Source organism: Coregonus lavaretus, assembly GCF_964263955.1.
Source record: "Coregonus lavaretus genome assembly, chromosome: 27".
Classification (NCBI taxonomy): domain Eukaryota; kingdom Metazoa; phylum Chordata; class Actinopteri; order Salmoniformes; family Salmonidae; genus Coregonus; species Coregonus lavaretus.
In genome coordinates this window covers 27,649,216-27,668,863 of record NC_140014.1, presented here as the reverse complement: position 1 = coordinate 27,668,863, position 19,648 = coordinate 27,649,216, and the positions used below count along the sequence as shown (strand labels likewise).

The 19,648-nt window shown below is 42.4% G+C and overlaps 1 protein-coding gene across 1 annotated transcript in view; it reads right to left on the bottom strand.

Annotated features, from left to right (window-relative positions):
* Positions 1–19,648, bottom strand: part of LOC311103106 (syntaxin-binding protein 6-like) — a 139,443-nt gene that overhangs the window by 11,614 nt on the left and 108,181 nt on the right. Inside the window, exons 3-4 of the mRNA XM_084144643.1 lie at positions 14,217–14,347; positions 13,883–14,048 (exon numbers count right to left, since the gene is read on the bottom strand). Coding sequence (XP_084000769.1) covers positions 13,883–14,048; positions 14,217–14,347 — 297 coding nt within the window. The remainder of the gene's footprint in view (positions 1–13,882; positions 14,049–14,216; positions 14,348–19,648) is intronic.

Below are 19,648 nucleotides of genomic sequence, written 5' to 3'. Positions count from 1 at the left end.
TTGCAAACACCACGCTCTACCAACTGAGCTACATCCCTACCGGCCATTCCCTCCCCTACCCTGGACGACGCTGGGCCAATTGTGCGCCACCCCATGGGTCTCCCGGTCGCAGCCAGCTACGACAGGCATACACATGCTTGCTAACTCAAACGCACCCTTGCATAAGCCTACGTATTTGCTATCTTAAAAATGTAAGCTCAAGCAGAGTCAATTACCATCCAGTATGAACTGTGTGCCAGTATGCTGCCCTGAAGTCTCTGTGGGTGTTTTAAGAGAGGAGGGGCTTAGAGACACTCACCTGTAGAGTAGCAGCACCACCTACGAATCTGTACATTATACATTTTATCAAACACTTTCCATAATAGTTATGACCAAAGGCCTTTGTTGTTGTTCACCTTAAACTAGTGCTACTTGAAAATGTAACAGCTGTACCATTGTATACAGTAGGGATGTGACAAATTAAATACCGTGCTTTCCCAAGACATTTAGTAGAAGGAGGAGGGAGGAGGAGAGAGAAGAAGGATCAACAGAGACTGGCGTAAACAACACAGAATGAACTTAAGTGTCACCACCCTCTAAAGCAGAGCTCCCTAACAGGATGGTATCACGCTGGCACACACCCCTACCGCTGAGCCTACCACAACCCCCAGCTGGCAGACTGGCAGCGCGGAAACCAACCACCCTACTATGCCCTCCTATACAGAGACAAATCAAATCGGATGTTCCCTACTCCCCCTTCACTTATCTGCCATCTAATTCAAATGCAAATCTTGACATTAACTTCTAACCTGAGCTGCCCGCTGCTCTTAATACTGAGTTAATCCTCGTTCGATTCTTCTGACATTTTCAGCATGGAGGAGGGAACTCAACCTTGCTACAGTAGCTAGTAGGGCAGTTGCCCTTTCGTTTTGTCACTGCTCTGCTAATAGGGGTGTAGCAGTCAGGGACTGGGGATGCTAATGGTAACAAACATGGAACATTATGCCTCTGAACGTACCACAGAGACACTGTCTGTCTGTCAAATGGAGCAAATTGCCCACATGAAAGTTTAAAGAGGAGATAAATGTCAGTGTATAACGATCTGGCCTTAATGGCCATGTACTCTTATAATCTCCACCCGGTACAGCCAGAAGAGGACTGGCCACCCCTCGGAGCCTGGTTCCTCTCTAGGTTTGTTCCTAGGTTTATGCCTTTCTAGGGAGTTTTTCCTAGACACTGTGCTTTCACATCTGCATTGCATGCTCTTTGGGGTTTTAGGCTGGGTATCTGTATAAGCACTTTAACAACTGCTGATGTAAAAAGGGCTTTATACAGTGAGGGAAAAAACTATTTGATCCCCTGCTGATTTTGTACGTTTGCCCACTGACAAAGAAATTATCAGTCTATAATTTTAATGGTAGGTTTATTTGAACAGTGAGAGACAGAATAACAACAAAAAAATCCAGAAAAATGCATGTCAAAAATGTTATAAATTGATTTGCATTTTAATGAGGAAAAATAAGTATTTTACCCCCTCTCAATCAGAAAGATTTCTGGCTCCCAGGTGTCTCTTAAAGGGAGTGCTCCTAATCTCAGCTTGTTACCTGTATAAAAGACACCTGTCCACAGAAGCAATCAATCAATCAGATTCCAAACTCTCCACCATGGCCAAGACCAAAGAGCTATCCAAGGATGTCAGGGACAAGATTGTAGACCTACACAAGGCTGGAATGGGCTACAAGACCATCGCCAAGCAGCTTGGTGAGAAGGTGACAACAGTTGGTGCGATTATTCGCAAATGGAAGAAACACAAAATAACTGTCAATCTCCCTCGGCCTGGGGCTCCAAGCAAGATCTCACCTTGTGGAGTTGCAATGATCATGAGAACGGTGAGGAATCAGCCCAGAACTACACGGGAGGATCTTGTCAATTATCTCAAGGCAGCTGGGACCATAGTCACCAAGAAAACAATTGGTAACACACTACGCCGTGAAGGACTGAAATCCTGCAGCGCCCGCAAGGTCCCCCTGCTCAAGAAAGCAAATACAGGCCCGTCTGAAGTTTGCCAATGAACATCTGAATGATTCAGAGGAGAACTGGGTGAAAGTGTTGTGGTCAGATGAGACCAAAATCGAGCTCTTTGGCATCAACTCAACTCGCTGTGTTTGGAGGAGGAGGAATGCTGCCTATGACCCCAAGAACACCATCCCCACCGTCAAACATGGAGGTGGAAACATTATGCTTTGGGGGTGTTTTTCTGCTAAGGGGACAGGACAACTTCACCGCATCAAAGGGACGATGGACGGGGCCATGTACCGTCAAATCTTGGGTGAGAACCTCCTTCCCTCAGCCAGGGCATTGAAAATGGGTTGTGGATGGGTATTCCAGCATGACAATGACCCAAAAACACACGGCCAAGGCAACAAAGGAGTGCTCAAAGAAGCAGCACATTAAGGTCCTTGAGTGGCCTAGCCAGTGTCCAGACCTTAATCCCATAGAAAATCTGTGGAGGGAGCAGAAGGTTCGAGTTGTCAAACGTCAGCCTCAAAACCTTAATGACTTGGAGAAGATCTGCAAAGTGGAGTGGGACAAAATCCTTCCTGAGATGTGTGCAAACCTGGTGGCCAACTACAAGAAACGTCTGACCTCTGATTTCCAACAAGGGTTTTGCCACCAAGTACTAAGTCATGTTTTGCAGAGGGGTCAAATACTTATTTCCCTCATTAAAATGCAAATCAATTTATAACATTTTTGACATGCGTTTTTATGGATTTTTTTTGTTGTTATTCTGTCTCTCACTGTTCAAATAAACCTACCATTAAAATTATAGACTGATCATGTCTTTGTCAGTGGGCAAACGTACAAAATCAGCAGGGGATCAAATACTTTTTTCCCTCACTGTAAAATATATTTCACTGATAGACTGATTGAATGGGGGTTGCATATTATACTGAAAAACCATAACCCTGTTCATAATTGCCTTGTTTATATTACTTCAAGAGGAGTATGAGCATTGATTGGTATTGAGGTGAATATAGAAATGAATGGTATTTTTGTGATTGTACTTAGGGCTGTAATGGTATTTGGATAACCGTGACATTGACAGTTTTGGATGAAGACCATCATGAAAATAAAATAACCATCAAAACCGTATAATAAACATTTGTTTTTAATAAAATATTTTATTAACTTCATTTTAATGTAGATATACTTTACCCATAGCGGGAGTGTTAACTATTGGTTATATGGTATTGTTTTGCTAACTGTATACTGTATCTCATCTTTCCAGTGGGGACCGGAGGTACCTATAGATCCTATAGCCTCCAGGGTGGGGGTGGGTGGGTAGCCTCTGCCCTTCACCTCTGGCCTTGTCATTGTTACAGTAGATCGGAGAAGTGAGGTGAAAAATATTTGGGCACATTTCGGTTTCCAACCTAACAACGATGGAGAACCAGATGACTTGGACCAGCCTGTTTGCAGAATATGTGCAAAAACCATACCTACTTAAAATTCCAGCACCACAAGTCTTTGGAACCACCTGAGGATTAACCACCCTGCGGCCTACGCCAAACTTGGGTTAGCCACCATGGCTGCTGCTGCTGCCTCGCATTCCACATCTGGTCAGCGGCAACTCAGTGTGGCGCAAGCCTTTGCCCGAGGCACAAAATACAAACGGAACACTGATAAATGGCTAGCACTGACAGAGTAATTTGTAAATTTGACAGAGTTACTGGGGAGAAAGTATTTCTCAAACAGCGCTCCGTCCCTACTTTGTTCAACAAGGTGAAGGGTGAGGTTCAGACAGAGCTAAAGGGCGTAGATATATTTTTGCACCGACCACGGACATGTGGTCAGGTGTAAATATGACTCCTTATATGAGCCTGACAGTCTCACAAAAAATCTGACACTGAAATCCCGCTGTTTGGAAACAACCTACATGCCGGATTCTCACACAGCCGACAACCTGGCCGAAGCCCTGAGTCGGGATTGCTTGACTGGGTCCTTGACACAAAGAAACTCTTCTGTATCACCACAGACAACAGGGCCAACATTGTGGCTGCAGTGAGGCAACTGAACTGGCCTAGTCTAATTGCTTTGGCCACAATCTCCATCTCGCCGTCACCAATGGCGTGAACAGCAAGAGCACAAGCACAGGCCGGGCTCTAGGCCTATGTAGAACTGCGGTGGGCACTTTTTCGCAGAGCTGGCGAAAAAATAGGTATCTAGTGAAGGCCAAGAAGGAGCTGAACCTCCCAAATCACAGCTTCATTCTGGTGAGAAATTAAGATTGATCCGCTATAATAATAACCATTTATTTATAGCTTATTTGATGTTAAAATAATAAGCTATGTATGTGAAATTATTGCTCAAATAAACAAAGAAAATAGGCTAATTTCTTTGTGAAAACACAAATTGGCCTATAGTAATGCAATATTGAAATGAGCATGTTGTGTTTGTTTATTCTGCCAATCATACTCTAGTTAAATCACTGCTTATAATTCAATAATAATAATAATAATGATAATAATAATAATAATAATAATATAGACAATATTTTGTGAATCCTACATGTTACATGTATGGATGAGGAATTGGTATATAAACTATGTTTAATTCCACAGGTTTGCTTAACACGGTGGGGAACCAAACAGAAAATGTTAGATTATTTTGGAGCGAGCAACAGCCATCGAACGAGTCCTGGTCTTGGATCGTAAACATAATCACTTCATCCTCAAATGGCAGCACAAGACGTCTTGTCATCCGTCCAAGCAGCACTGAAACCTATGGCTGACTTCACAGATGTTCTCTCTGGTGAGAGTTACGTCACCGTCTCGTCAGTGAAGCCTGTGCTCCAGTTACTGACGGGAGATCTGCTAAAGCCCGACCTCACCAAAGACACCGACCTAACACAAAGTCTCCAAAAGAAGATGTCCAGTGTGCTCGAGGACATGTACAGCCTACGGACAATAAAATAACTCAAGCTGGACAAAGTCAATAAGCTCATGTTCCTGGCACGGAACATGGAGCTGGAGGTAGAAGATGATGCATAGTTTGCATTTTAACAGCCGTCGCCATTTGCTATAAAATAGAACTATATTTTATTCTAGATTTAATTATTTTTGTTTTATTATAGGCCTGTAGATCTAGTGTTAATATGTGCTCTTACCTATTTATGTCGCAGCTGTTAGTGGTAATTTATTGTAGAAGTGCTAGCCTATGGCACTTTAGTAGCCCGGACTTTCTTTAATACAGTGCACGTTTTTATTGCTTTATGTTAAATAAATAAATGGCTCTTCTTAAAAAAGATTCTTATTCAACAGCAAGAGTCCAATAGCTGGCACGTCCATAAGGCCAGTAAACTGAACTAAATTGCCAAAATTATGTAGGCTAATTAGCTTACTCCTGTATATACAGAAATACATAAAATCGTTCAAAATAGGCTACTACACCAGAAAGCATGATTTGGAGGATCATTAGCTTCTTTAAAACACTTTTTTTTTTTTTTTTAAAAGGTCCAATGCAGCTGTTTTTATCTCAATTTCAAATAATTTCGGGGTAACAATGACAGTGCCTTCATACCCTTGACTTATTCCACATTTTGTTGTGTTACAGCATGAATTCAAAATGGATAAATAAATAAAAATCTACACACAATACCCCATAATTACAAAGTGAAAAATTGCTTTTAGTCATTTTTACTAATTTATTGAAAATTAAATACAGAAATCTCATTTGCATTACTATTCACACCCCTGCGTCAATACATGTTAGAATCACATTTGGCAATGATTACAGCTGTGAGTCTTTCTGGGTAAATCTCTAAGAGCTTTGCACACCATGATTATATATGCATTATTCTTTTTTAAAAATATTCGAGCTCTGTCAAGTTGGTTGTTGATCATAGCTAGATAGCCATTTTCAATTCTTGCCATATATTTTCAAGCCGATTTAAGTCAAAACTGTAACTAGGCCACTCAGGAACATTCAATGTTGTCTTGGTAAGCAAGTCCAGTGTATACATGGCCTTGTGTTTTAAGTTATTGTCCTGCTGAAAGGTGAAATTGTGTCTGTTGCAAGGAGGAGTGAACCAGGTTTTCCTCTAGGATTTTGCCTGTGCTTAGCTCTATTCCGTTTATTTTTATTTATTTTTTAAACTCCCTAGTCCTTGCCGATGACAAGCATACCCATAACATGATGCAGCCACCATCATGCTTGAAAATATGAAGAGTGGTACTCAGTGATGTGTTGTATTGGATTTTCTCCAAACATAACACTTTGTATTCAGGACATAATGTACATTTCTTAGCAATTGTTTTTAATCCGTTTTAATTTAGTGTATGTTTTGGAATATCTGTATTCTGTACAGGCTTCCTTCTTTCACTCTGTCATTTAGGTTAGTATTGTGGAGTAACTATAAATGTTGTTGATCCATCCTCAGCTTTCTCCTATTACAGCCAATCAACTCTGTAACTGTTTTAAAGTCACCATCCAATGTGTAATTAATAACTTCACCACGCTGAAAGGGATATTCAATGTCCGCCTTTTATTTTTATTTTTTATAAACACATCTACCAATAGGTGCCCCTCGTTGCGAAGCACTGGAAAAGTTCACTGGTCTTTGTGGTTGAATCTGTGTTTGAAATGCACTGCTTGACTGAGGGACATTACAGATAATTGTATGTGTGGTGTACAGAGATGAGGCAGTCATCTAAAAAATAATATTAAACACATTATTGCACACAGAGTGAGTCCATGCAACTTATGTGACTTGTTAAGCAAAAAGTTTAGGCTTGCCATAACAAAGGCGTTGAATACTTATTGACTCAAGACATTTCAGCTTTTCATTTTTAATTAATTTGTAAACATTTCTAAAAACCAAAATACACTTTGACATTATGGGGTATTGCGTGCAGGCCAGTGACACAATTTTTTTATTTAATCCATTTTAAATTCAGGCTGTAACAACAAAATGTTTTGTGATTTTGTGATTGTTTTCAATTAAAATGATCAAAAAGAAGAAGAAAAAAACAGCTTCTTAGCAAAGAGTAATTTCTCAAGCAAGAATTTTGCTAGAACTGCCTGAAGTAGTCAGTGGGAAGGGGAAAATTGAAAACTAGCTGTTATTGGCCAAGGTTGGAACTCTTTTTATTATTTGTATAATAACTATTTTACTGCCTAGTGATGTTACCAGGCAGGCCAAAACTATCCCACCAAAACAAGCTGAAATTTCAGGCAGTCTTTTCAAACAGCTCTTACACTAAAAGGGCATCATCATAATTTTCACAATTTCACAGTATTATTCCAACCTAGTAGTGTGGAAATGTATATATAAAACACAGGAAAATCAAGTTTTTGACTGCATTGGGCCTTAAAATCTCATAGCCTGTCAGAAGTTCACACAATTTGGGAATCGCGGCAGGCAAATAGATGATTGTTGAGTTGTGAATGTCAGTGAAAGAGAGGACTAAACTGTCTTTTAGTTATCAAAATAAAATAAAATAGAGCCTATTTTATTGGCACCAGTGGAGCGTCGGCCATTTCCCAGTGAGTGTGCATATTCACTGTCTTTATCATTAGGTCAGTGCAACTTGAAAGTCGTATTACAAAAGATTCTGCTAATCTCTCCATTCATTTAAAGTGTAGTAAAATTGTATTGTGTTTATAAAAAGGCCACATTTTTCCAGTGCAAAGAAAGGAAAAGAAACATATATGATATAGCCTAGCCTACTCCACTACGTGCTGCATTGAACAGTCTTTTTTGCTAACAGTGATTGAGTTTTATTATTAGCCTAAATTATGACTAACCAATTTACTCATCACATTAGGGATAGTAGGCTATCTTACATAAGTCTGCAAATGTGATGATGCATGCAATGCTTTATTATAAAGGTGCATTTTTATGGTGAACATTTGCTTCCCCAAACTTGAGACTCAAGCGCCGCCTATGAGCAAGACAGTTAGGCTGTCGATTATGTCGATGACCGTGTACATATGACACGCCAATTACCGACACCAGAAATTCCATGACCGTCCCAGCCCTAATTGTACTGTCCTTGTGCTTGAGATGGAGAGAAGGTAGGACTTCAATTGACGACACGGTACCTCAGAGTGAATTAGCTTGTATAATCAGACAGTTTGTCAGTGAGGTTATTGTCGATGTACATAACTCACATAAACTGTGCATGTAAAAAAGGGAGCCCTTTCTGTATATACCCTTCCCTAAACATGACAGTATGACACTTAAAGTCGTATGCTCTCGGTATGTATACAGATATTCTAGAGCACATATTGTACATATGCAATCAAATATGTTAATTGGTTGAAGATTTAAGATTGAGGGACTTAACTGCCTTGTTAGTAAAAGTATATATTATTTTAGTTGAATATATTTTTTTTTCCGTGCTTACCTTCTAAAAGTAGCTGCCGACCTTGCCGTCGACTGTTTATAACAACTTCTTTCCTCATTCTGTTCAAAAAGACCTTGCAACGGAAAGCGACTGAATCTACTGTTTCATCGTCTGTGACAAGAAAATGGAAAAGGAATGCCTCAATTTTGGTTGGTTTGTTTTTGTTATTTTATGTTAGACCCCAAGAGATTAATAGATTTTGGCTAATAATTATTACTTGTTAAACCACAGTACAGTTTGTTCTAATATGGTCATTTTGGTACACTTTGGTTAACTAATGCAATATACTTATTATGTTATTAAAAGGGTTTCATTCTAACAAAAGGTATTTAGAAAAAATACTTATTTAAATTTAGGGTAACTGGAATTGATTAGGGAAGATAGGGGACAGTTTAAGTAGAAATTAAGCTTTGTTTGTTATTAAGTTGATGAAAGGCAGATGAAAGTTTCACTAGAGGTTCATTTGACTGCATAATGTATTAGTACTGTATCCCATTACATATCTCACAACAGTTTACAATGGTGCAAAGACGTCTGCTTGAAGTGCCCTCCTGACAGTATGCATTTGCATGACAGTTTACTAAATGGTTCAATGGCAATAAAATACGAGCAGATTAACATTTAGCATTCTAGAATTCAAAAAGTGATAAAAGAAGCAGGCAACATTTTAAACTCCCGCTCACCATTCCAAGACACGATCTGCCACTGAAGCAAAGAGGCCTGGGAGAATGATGGGAATGAGTGTGCGTTGCAGCCCCAGTCTAGCCTGATAATGAGGCGATTACCAAATTAGTCCAGCAATGCTGCTTTATGTCAGGCCCTATTACACGGCCCATCAAGTATCACTAAACAAGTGCCTGGCACATCTCCTCCACACAGCTCTAAAAAAGGACTATGGCTCTGCCTCGTAAGTTGAGGGAAACTTTTCCTGTAACACCTACACAACACTGATGAGGACAGAAACAACCAATGAGACGTGACCATGATGGAAGTCTGATGAGAAAAATATGCCTATCATTATTCAATCAATAGCATTAAAATTGCACTCCGTAGTTTCAATTTCCAGTCAATAAATAAGCGAAACCAGTATTAGGGGTATTTCACGCTTTTTTTTGTCTCAACCTCCACTGTGTATGTAGTTCGTCCCCCGTACCACAAGGGGAAATACAGCAATGCAGTGCGCCTTAGAGCACCCCCTTCTTAAAGCCCACCTCTGTATTATGTTTCCAGACCTTTCTTCAGATTAAGTACATCTGCCAGAGTGAATCAGCAGGCCTAATATGTCTCTTAGATAAAGGAAGGATGAACAAGGTTCCTCATAAACAAACAGAATCCACAATAAGCCTGTCGACCTTGTTCTGTCCTATTAAGGCTTTACAATCTCTCAGCCCATAACAACAACCGTCCCTGAGACCAGACCAGCCAATTAATATCATGTTCACTAACACATACGACTCTTCCGCACACAAACGGTGGCAATGTGACAAGCCATTTCTTTGTGTTTGCACGGCTAACAAAGAAGACGAGGTATTGAGCAGAGATCTTGTGTATAATAGGTAATTGCCTGTCAGGATGATCCAGTGTAGAGTAAGTGTCTCTGTTCTGTTCATGGTTCAGTGTTAATAAACGCAAATCTAATCAGCAAAGAAAGGGCAATAACCCAGAATCCTCCAGTGGGTCATTAGCCCCTGTGTGTTCTAGCTGCGTAGTAATAAGATGTTATCAAAGGCACCTCAGTCACGACAACTAATCTATACAAGCCTTCAACACACAAACAACAATAAGCACCATTATCGTGACCATGTCAACCCCAACAAGGTAGTGTGTAAACAACAACATGGTGCCTCTGATAAACAACAACATGGTGCCTCTGACCCGTTGACTCGATTTGTGTTCTTTGTGACAAATCAGGTCAGGTTCAATGGGATGAACCATGTTCATTGTTACATTGACTGACGGAATGTTCTTGTTATCTGGGAAGGTACAAGTCCAGTGTAACTAAATTTATTTTACTACAGTCCTGTGCAATACAATATTGTAGATACCTAGTTCCACTAAAGGGTTGAACTATATCTATAGCAAACTTTCTAATCTATTACTGCATGTGTATGAATCTTGACTGTGGTCCTGTTCCACTAAACTGAGAACTTTGTAGTTGGTTTTCTTTCATCCCCAGGTAGGTGAGTCAGAAGAGAGGCATCCCACACAGTTATTGTCCCACACCTGAGCAGCGTCATGATTTTTGTTTTGCACTGGTGTGAGACTTAAACTGGAGAGGACAGTGGTGGCAGCACTCTGGCGTCCTCTCCCTCCTCTCACTAGGTCTCTGGCTGGGCTGTCACTTCGGCTGGCAGTCAAGCTACTCATTATGGCAATGGAGATGAGAGTTTCATGTGAGAAGACTGGGGAGGAAGGGCAATGTCAGGTCAATTTCTTTCTAAAGCCTGTATCTTATATAAAATGTATTCAATTGATAGCAGAATCGGGGATTGGATACTGATAGTGAAACTAATCTCTCAAGTCAATTACGGGTTGAGCAGGTTGACATAAAAACAATTAATAACCGATGCGAAATACTGGAGCTAATGATCCATAAGAAACCAATATTGAGAGTGCTTTGTGTAAAGGGTTTGATGTGTACTACACATGTATAGGCCTTTCTGTTGTTGCACACTGAGTATACCAAACATTAGGAACATCTTCCTAATATTGAGTTGCAAGCTCCCCTCTTTTGCCCTCAGAACTGCCTCAATTCGTCGGGGAATAGACTCTACAAGGTGTCAAAAGCATTTCACAGGGATGCTGGCCCATGTTGACTCCAATGCTTCCCACAGTTGTGCCAAGTTGGCTGGATGTCCTTTGGGTGGATGACTATTCTTGATACACACAGGAATCTGTTGAGCGTGAAAAACCCAGCAGCGTTGCAGTTCTTGACACAACCGGCGCACCTGGCACCTACTAGCATACCCTGTTCAAAGGCACTTAAATTTGTCTTGCCCATTCACCCTTCGGAATGGCACACCTACACAATCCATGTCTCAATTGTCTCAATGCTTAAAAATCCTTTATCCTGTCTCCTCCCCTTTATTTACACTGATTGAAGTGGATTTAACAATAAGGGATCATAGCTTTCACCTGGATTCACCTGGTCAGTCTATGTTATGGAAAGAGCATAACATAATGTTTTGTATACTCAGTGTATATATTAATTGTATAATCTACTAGCTGTAGCACAGCCCTGATAGGCTACAGTACATCCCATTAGACCCAGTATGCAGATTGCCATTTAACTGGAGGTGTCTAGCTGAGCTGAGAGAATTAGAGATAACATCTGTGGCTTATATTCAATCTTATTCCTCAGCCCACAGAGTACAATACCCTCCCTGACACCACTACCCAAACTATAACTACATCCCAGCAAGCAATACACAACTGTATATGTCAGGGGTCACACTGCACAAGTTAAATAAGGAAGAAAAATATTCAAGCTGTGGTTTATGATGTGGGAGGGAGAATGTGGCATAGGCACATAGCCATGAGGAGTGGAGGAAACTTCAACAGCATATTTATGCAGATTCAATCGCATTTAATTACATTTGATCTCTCTCTCTCTCTTATAGCTAATAAACTCAGATTTGATACGTCTCTCTCTTATAGCTACCTTCTCAGGTCCCACCACACAAGAGCTAGATACCATGTAGCTAGAGTCAATGGAGCTAGAGACCATTGGGGAGAGACCATGGAGCTAGCAACTACTGGGGGGAGACCATGGAGCTAGAAACTACTGGGGAGAGACCATGGAGCTAGAGACCATTGGGGAGAGACTATGGAGCTAGAGACCATGGAGCTAGAGACCACTGGGGAGAGACCATGGAGCTAGAGACCATGGAGCTAGAGACCATGGAGCTAAAGACCATGGAGCTAAAGACCATGGAGCTAGACACCACTGGGGAGAGACCATGGCGCTAGAGACCATGGAGCTAGAGACCACTGGGGAGAGACCATGGAGCTAGAGACCATGGAGCTAGAGACCATGGAGCTAGAGACCATGGAGCTAGAGACCATGGAGCTAGAGACCACTGGGGAGAGACCATGGAGCTAGAGACAATTGGGGAGAGACCATGGAGCTAGAGACCATGGAGCTAGAGACCATGGAGCTAGAGACCATGGAGCTAGAGACCATGGAGCTAGAGACCATGGAGCTAGAGACCACTGGGGAGAGACCATGGAGCTAGAGACCATGGAGCTAGAGACCATGGAGCTAGAGACCATGGAGCTAGAGACCACTGGAGAGAGACCATGGAGCTAGAGACCATGGAGCTAGAGACAACTGGGGAGAGACCATGGAGCTAGAGACCATGGAGCTAGAGACCATGGAGCTAGAGACCACTGGGGAGAGACCATGGAGCTAGAAACTACTAGGGAGAGACCATGGAGCTAGAGACCACTGGAGAGAGACCATGGAGCTAGAGACCATGGAGCTAGAGACAACTGGGGAGAGACCATGGAGCTAGAGACCATGGAGCTAGAGACCATGGAGCTAGAGACCACTGGGGAGAGACCATGGAGCTAGAAACTACTAGGGAGAGACCATGGAGCTAGAGACCATGGAGCTAGAGACCATGGAGCTAGAGACCATGGAGCTAGGGACCATGGAGCTAAAGACCATGGAGCTAAAGACCATGGAGCTAGACACCACTGGGGAGAGACCATGGAGCTAGAGACCATGGAGCTAGAGACCACTGGGGAGAGACCATGGAGCTAGAGACCACTGGGGAGAGACCATGGAGCTAGAGACCATGGAGCTAGAGACCATGGAGCTAAATACCATGGAGCTAGAGACCATGGGTTCAGAGGATCAGGATGTGTTACCATAAATACCACCATGAATAATAAAAGAGCCTGAGTGTTGTTCAAAGATGAGGCTAGAGAGTAAACAGATCAATAGCTGATTAAGAAGAGGAGCAGGGTCTTACACAACTCCCTGGAACACAGAGGAAACTTTCCATCTCTACCAGTACCTTCTGCCTCCTCTGTAACTTTAACACGCTACACCCCGGAAATGACTACATATGGCTTGTGTAGGTGTCCAAATCATAAGGGAATTGGTTGCGTTGTGAACTTAGGAATGTGAAGTATGTTTTTTTAATAAGCTTGTGTTTATGTTTAGTTATTAAAGGGTGTGGGAGTGTGTTATTTTTCCAAAAGCTTAGTTCTCAGTGGACTGGCTTTTCCATCATCTCAGGATAAAAAAATCCTCAAACTGAATATTCCGCAAAGCCAATGGGAATAATTACTGTCGTTATATAAATCAGATCTGAACATTCTCTACACACAGAATTAAGTACTTTTCAGTAGAATGCCTTAAAATTGAAGAGTTTTCCTTTTCTAGAAGTTGAAAAACCAGTCCACAAACCTTTGAGTGAGAACACTAGATCTGACACTTTCACACAGTTAGCGAAAGCGATGATGTTTCTTGTCACTATGTCTCTTACCTCCCAGCAGTTTGGGCTGACAATTGACAAACTCTGGCTTGCTCTGAGAGCTGTAGCGCTGGCAGGTGTGGTGGAGGATCTGGATAAAGGTGCACTTCTCACCGGCCGAACCAGCCACCCACTGGTCAAAGGCATTGTCGAACACCAAGTCAAACTCCGGACAGTCCTTGGAAAGAGAGACAGAACGATAGAAACAAAGAGAGATAGAAAAAGACTGCACTCATGAACCAGTCGCTAGGGGTTGATTTGGAATTTGCCCTGCTGAAATAGTCTGGTCATGTGGTCAGGAAAAATGAATCCCTAGAGACAGAAGTTCAGTGTACTGTAAACTCACTCTGTTGGGGTCACAGCCGTTGACCTGTCTCAGCTGGTCTATGGTCCACATTGACCTCTTAGCAAAGGACGAGGAGCCCTGGAACTGCTTCACCTTGGTGATGGACACATGGGACGGCTTCTTATTCGTCACTGTGGATAGAAAATAACGTAATGTTTAGTTTAAAAGTAACATGATATTTAATGGAGAAAGTAGGCTGTTGATGGAACTAAGTTAGATGCCAAATGTTCCTAAAAAGAAAGTGCCGTTTTGAACAGAGTGACAAGTTTACTCCATAGCAGCTGTGTTCAGGAATACAGACTAGAGTTCACTAACAATAGCCATTGGCTGTTTTGCAAAAAAAACAGCATAGGCTTATCACCAAAAGTAACAGAATATAACAAGCACTTTTTCCTGAGAGAAAGCCCTGCCTAATGTAGACTGGGCCTCCTTGTGGCCGGGCCTTTGACATTATCATAGTTACCCAGTAAGAATATGTCCACTTATCTTTCATTTACTTCCAATGGGAGCTATCCCCTTTAACACAACCACACAGTGTCTGACAGTATGATAAGGTGCAGTGTAACTCAAAGAAAATAAAATGCTGACTTCATTGGTCTTGTCAGCGTCTGCGGTTATGGATTGCTGACACCTTTTACACGTCGCCAGACGCAACTCGAACCCAAAAAAAAAGCAACACAATTTTTCTTGATAAAAGTGATGTATTGCTTCCAGTCCGCTGTCGACTAAATCTAAGTGGATATCAAGAACACCTAAAACCTTGTGGTAGATAATCTTCTCTTAAAGTACTATCTTGAGAAAGGGGGAAAGTATAAATCAACTCAGATGTGGTTGTGCCAAAGAGGAACTCACTCATGGTATGGCCTGGGGCCAACAATCCCGTATCCATATCCTGCCCTGTGACACCACCACAATGTCCTGGGCTATTCCCCTCACCCCCCTGCATTCCAGACGTGACTCTTCCCAGGGATCAAAGCTCAGTGTTTACAGATCATCCTGCTCAGAGTTCCTTCATGTGTCCGGACCACTGCATGCATGCATAGCTGGATCCAAGCTGCCAGATATCTTACGGAAGGGCCAACGTGCTCCCTTGTTGTTTTTGCAAGCCCAAGCGCCAGGCCCCTGTTTCCACTCTCCCCATCTGTCGTTGTGTCATCCTGGATAGATAGGCCCTGTTTAGGTCACTCCTCTGTTCTGAGTTTCATTTCCACAATACCATATGGGTAGGTTGCTATCGGTTACCGACATGTCTGTGGCCTTTTCGTGGAATCGTCTGAAGTCGGACCAAGCCCTCCTGTTTTTCACGTTATCTTTTTAATAACATAGGTAGGGCTCGATCCCTGTCTTTTCTTTGCATCATCCTGTTTGTTGTGATAGTATCTCCCTGGTGAGGGGAGATGTTTGGATATATTGTACATGTCCATTTATACAGCTGTATCTGATAGTGAAAATAGTGGCCTTTGCTCTCAGGTTGTGACAGATAGTCAGGGACTGGGCTGGACATCCTGTTTTCTACCTGAGCCCTGTGATGCTTCTGGTTTGACCTACTCTGTTCATTTTGATATTACAAGATTTCCAGTGAGCACTGGAAACACTGTCTGTTCACCCAGCAACAGTATGCGTCTACAAAGTGGAACTGGTTTCTTAAAATGGTTCTTCTTGACTAGTAACACCTACCTACAGTGCATTCGGAAAGTATTCAGACCCCTTGACTTTTTCCACATTTTGTTACAGCCTTATTCTAAAATGAAATTACTTTTTTTCCCTCATCAATATACACACAATACCCCATAATGACAAAGCGAACAGGTTATATGTTTTTGCTAATTTATTAAAAATTAAAATCTGAAATACCTTATTTACATAAGTATTCAGACCCTTTGCTATGAGACTCGAAATTGAGCTCAAGTGCATTCTGTTTCCATTGATCATCCTTGAGATGTTTCTACAACTGGATTGAAGTCCACCTGTGGTAAATTCAATTGATTGGACATGATTTGGAAAGGCACACACCTGTCTATATAATGTCCCACAGTTGACAGTGTATGTCAGAGCAAAAACCAAGCCATGTGGTCGAAGGTATTGTCCGTAGAGCTCCGAGACAGGATTGTGTTGAGGCACAGATCTGGGGAAAGGTACCAAAACATTTCTGCATCATTGAAGGTCCCCAAGAACACAGCGGCCTCCATCATTCCTAAATTGAAGAAGTTTGGAACCACCAAGACTCATCCTAGAGCAGCCCGGCCAAACTGAGCAATTGGGCGAGAAGGGCCTTGGTCAGGGAGGTGACCAAGAACCCGATGGTCACTCTGACAGAGCTCCAGAGTTCCTCTGTAGAGATGGGAGAACCTTCCAGAAGGACAACCATCTCTGCAGCACTCCACCTATCAGGCCTTTATGGTAGTGGCCAGACGGAAGCCACTCCTCAGTAAAAAGGCACATGACAGCCCGTTTGGGAGTAAAATAAATAAATACATATATTATTATTGAATATTAAAACATACAATCTACCTGCAGTGAAGCCGCTCAACATCTACATCACATTAGTCATCTAAGCAGTACCGGAGTGCCAAGTCTAGGTCCAAAAGACTTCTAAACAGCTTCTACCCCCAAGCCATAAGACTCCTGAACAGCTAATCATGGCTACCCGGGCTATTTGCACTGCCCCCCCACCCCATCTTTTTACGCTGCTGCTACTCTGTTAATTATTTATGCACAGTCACATTAACTCTACCCACATGTACATATTACTTCAACTACCTCATCTAGCCGGTGCCCCCGCACATTGACTCTGCACCGGTACCCCCCTGTATATATAGCCTCCCTACTGTTATTTTATTTTACTTCTGCTCTTTTTTTCTCAACACTTTTTTGTTGTTGTTTTATTTTACTTTTTTATTAAAAATAAATGCACTGTTGGTTAAGGGTTGATTTGATTTGATTTAACAGACTCCCATCCAGAGCGACTCACAGAAGCAACCAGGGTCAACAACCTGCTCAAGGGCACGTCGACAGATCTCCCACAAGGTCGAAAACGGGGATCCGAACCAGCGACCTATCAGCCACTGGCCCAGGCTCCCAACCGCCAAGCCACCAGCCCTCCAAGATCCCCCCACCAGTTCCCCGAAAGCTGCCCCTCAACCATCCGAGACCCCCCCCCCCCCCCCCCGAGAAAAATATAATAATTCCATTCCCCACCCCCAAGACCACCGTCCCCCCCAAGCCCGTCCCTCAATGCACCAATAACCAACAAAATGAAGAAAATACAAAAAAGAGAAAGACAAAAGAAAACAGAATAAAACAATGCAAAAAAACAAAAAAGACATCAAGCACAACAAAAATATTAACAGCAAGGCCAACTGAATATGTTTGAGTGCATGTATGGCACTATTTGCGTGTGTGTGTCCGTGTATGTGCACGTGTGTGTATATGCATATGTACAAACACCTGCGTGGCATCAGCATTAGCTGTGACAACACTGCCCCTCAGTGTCATTCAAACTTACTATTTGTTTTGTTTTATTTAGACTTTATTTTATTTTATTTTATCTTGGCAAACCACTTGGAGTTTTCCAAAAGGCACCTAAAGGACTCTCAGGCCATGAGAAACAAGATTCTCTAGTCTGATGAAACCAAGATTTAACTCTTTGGCCTGAATGCCAAGCATCACGCCTGGAGTAAACCTGGCACCATCCCTACGGTGAAGCATGGGGGTGGCAGCATCATGCTGTGGGGATGTTTTTCAGCAACAAGGGACTAGCCAGGATCGAGGGAAAGATGAACGGAGCAAAGTACAGCAAGATCCTTGATGAAAACCTGCTCCAGAGCTCTCAGGACCTCAGACTGGGGTGAAGGTTCCCCTTCCAACAGGACAACGACCCTAGGCACACAGCCAAGACACCGCAGGAGTGGCTTCGGGACAAGTCTCTGAATGTCCTTGGGGCTGCCCAGCCAGAGCCCGGACTTGAACCCAATCGAACATCTCTTGAAAAATTTAAAAAATAACAAAGCAAAAATGTTTTTATGGGGTATTGTGTGTAGATTGATGAGGGGGAAAATTGTTTTTATCCATTTTAGAATAAGGCTATAATGTAACAACATGTGGAAAAAGTCAAGGTGTCTGAATACTTTCAAATTGCAAAGCCAGAAATAGTCAGCCAGCCATGACATGAAGGGATCCAATCCTATATCATGGATTACACAGGGGTCAATTCAACTTCTCCAGATCAAAATATTTCCGAAAACAATCATGGATAATAGAAGAGAAGTGATGAACCAATTCAGAAAGGTCAGAGGGTACAAAGAGAGGTCATCATTATACCAGCGAGGATGCTCTTTATCCAGTTTGCTCATCCAACAGTCATACAATACCGACAGCAAAGCAATTCTCCCAAAATGTATTAAACAGCTACTGCATCACTTGGTAAGTGGGGAGGGGAGGTGGAGAGTCTTATAGAAAAGATTCAAATCATAGAAAGTAAGGCTGGGAATTGCCAGGGACCTGACGATAGGATAATATGATGATACTTAAGTGCCGATACGATATGTATTTTGATTCTCACGATTCTATATGTATTGTGATTCGATACTGCGATTTTATAGCAATTTGATGTTTCAAACATGTTGCTCACTATACTGTATGTCTGCTGCAGAGAGAACATGAGAGAACATGAGAGAACATGATAAAACTAGTTTTGATCAGTCAGGGAAATAAAATAGCTGAAAACATTTTAGACAAATACCAGAGTTTTGGCGCAGGTACAGCAGATTAGCGCTGTAGCAAAAAAACTGTTGTCATGCTGAAACAGGAAAGGGCCTTCCCCAAACTGTTGCCACAAAGTTGGAAGCACAGAATCGTCTAGAATGTCATTGTATGCTGTAGCGTTAAGCTTTCCTGTCACTGGAACTAAGGGGCCTAGCTCGAACCATGAAAAAACGCCCCCAGAGCATTATTTCTCCTCCACCAAATTTTACAGTTGGCACTACTCATTGGGGCAGGTAGCGTTCTCCTGGCATTTGCCAAACCCAGATTCGTCCGTCGGACTGCCAGATGGTGAAGCGTGATTCATCACTCCAGAGAACGCGTTTCCCAGAGAACGCGTTTCCAGAGTCCAATGGTGGCGAGCTTTACACTACTCTAGCCGACACTTGGCATTGCGCATGGAGATTTCAGACTTGTGTGCGTATGCTCGGCCATGGAAACCCATTTCATGAAGCTCCTGACAAACAGTTATTGTGTTGACGTTGCTTCCAGAGGCAGTTTGGAACTCGGTAGTGAGTGTTGCAACTGAGGACAGACAATTTTTACGCGATACGCGCTTCAGCGGTCCCGTTCTGTGACCTTGTGTGGCCTACCACTTTGTGGCTGAGCCGTTGTTGCTCCTAAATGTTTCCACTTCACAATAACCGTACTTAGAGTTGACTGGGGCAGCT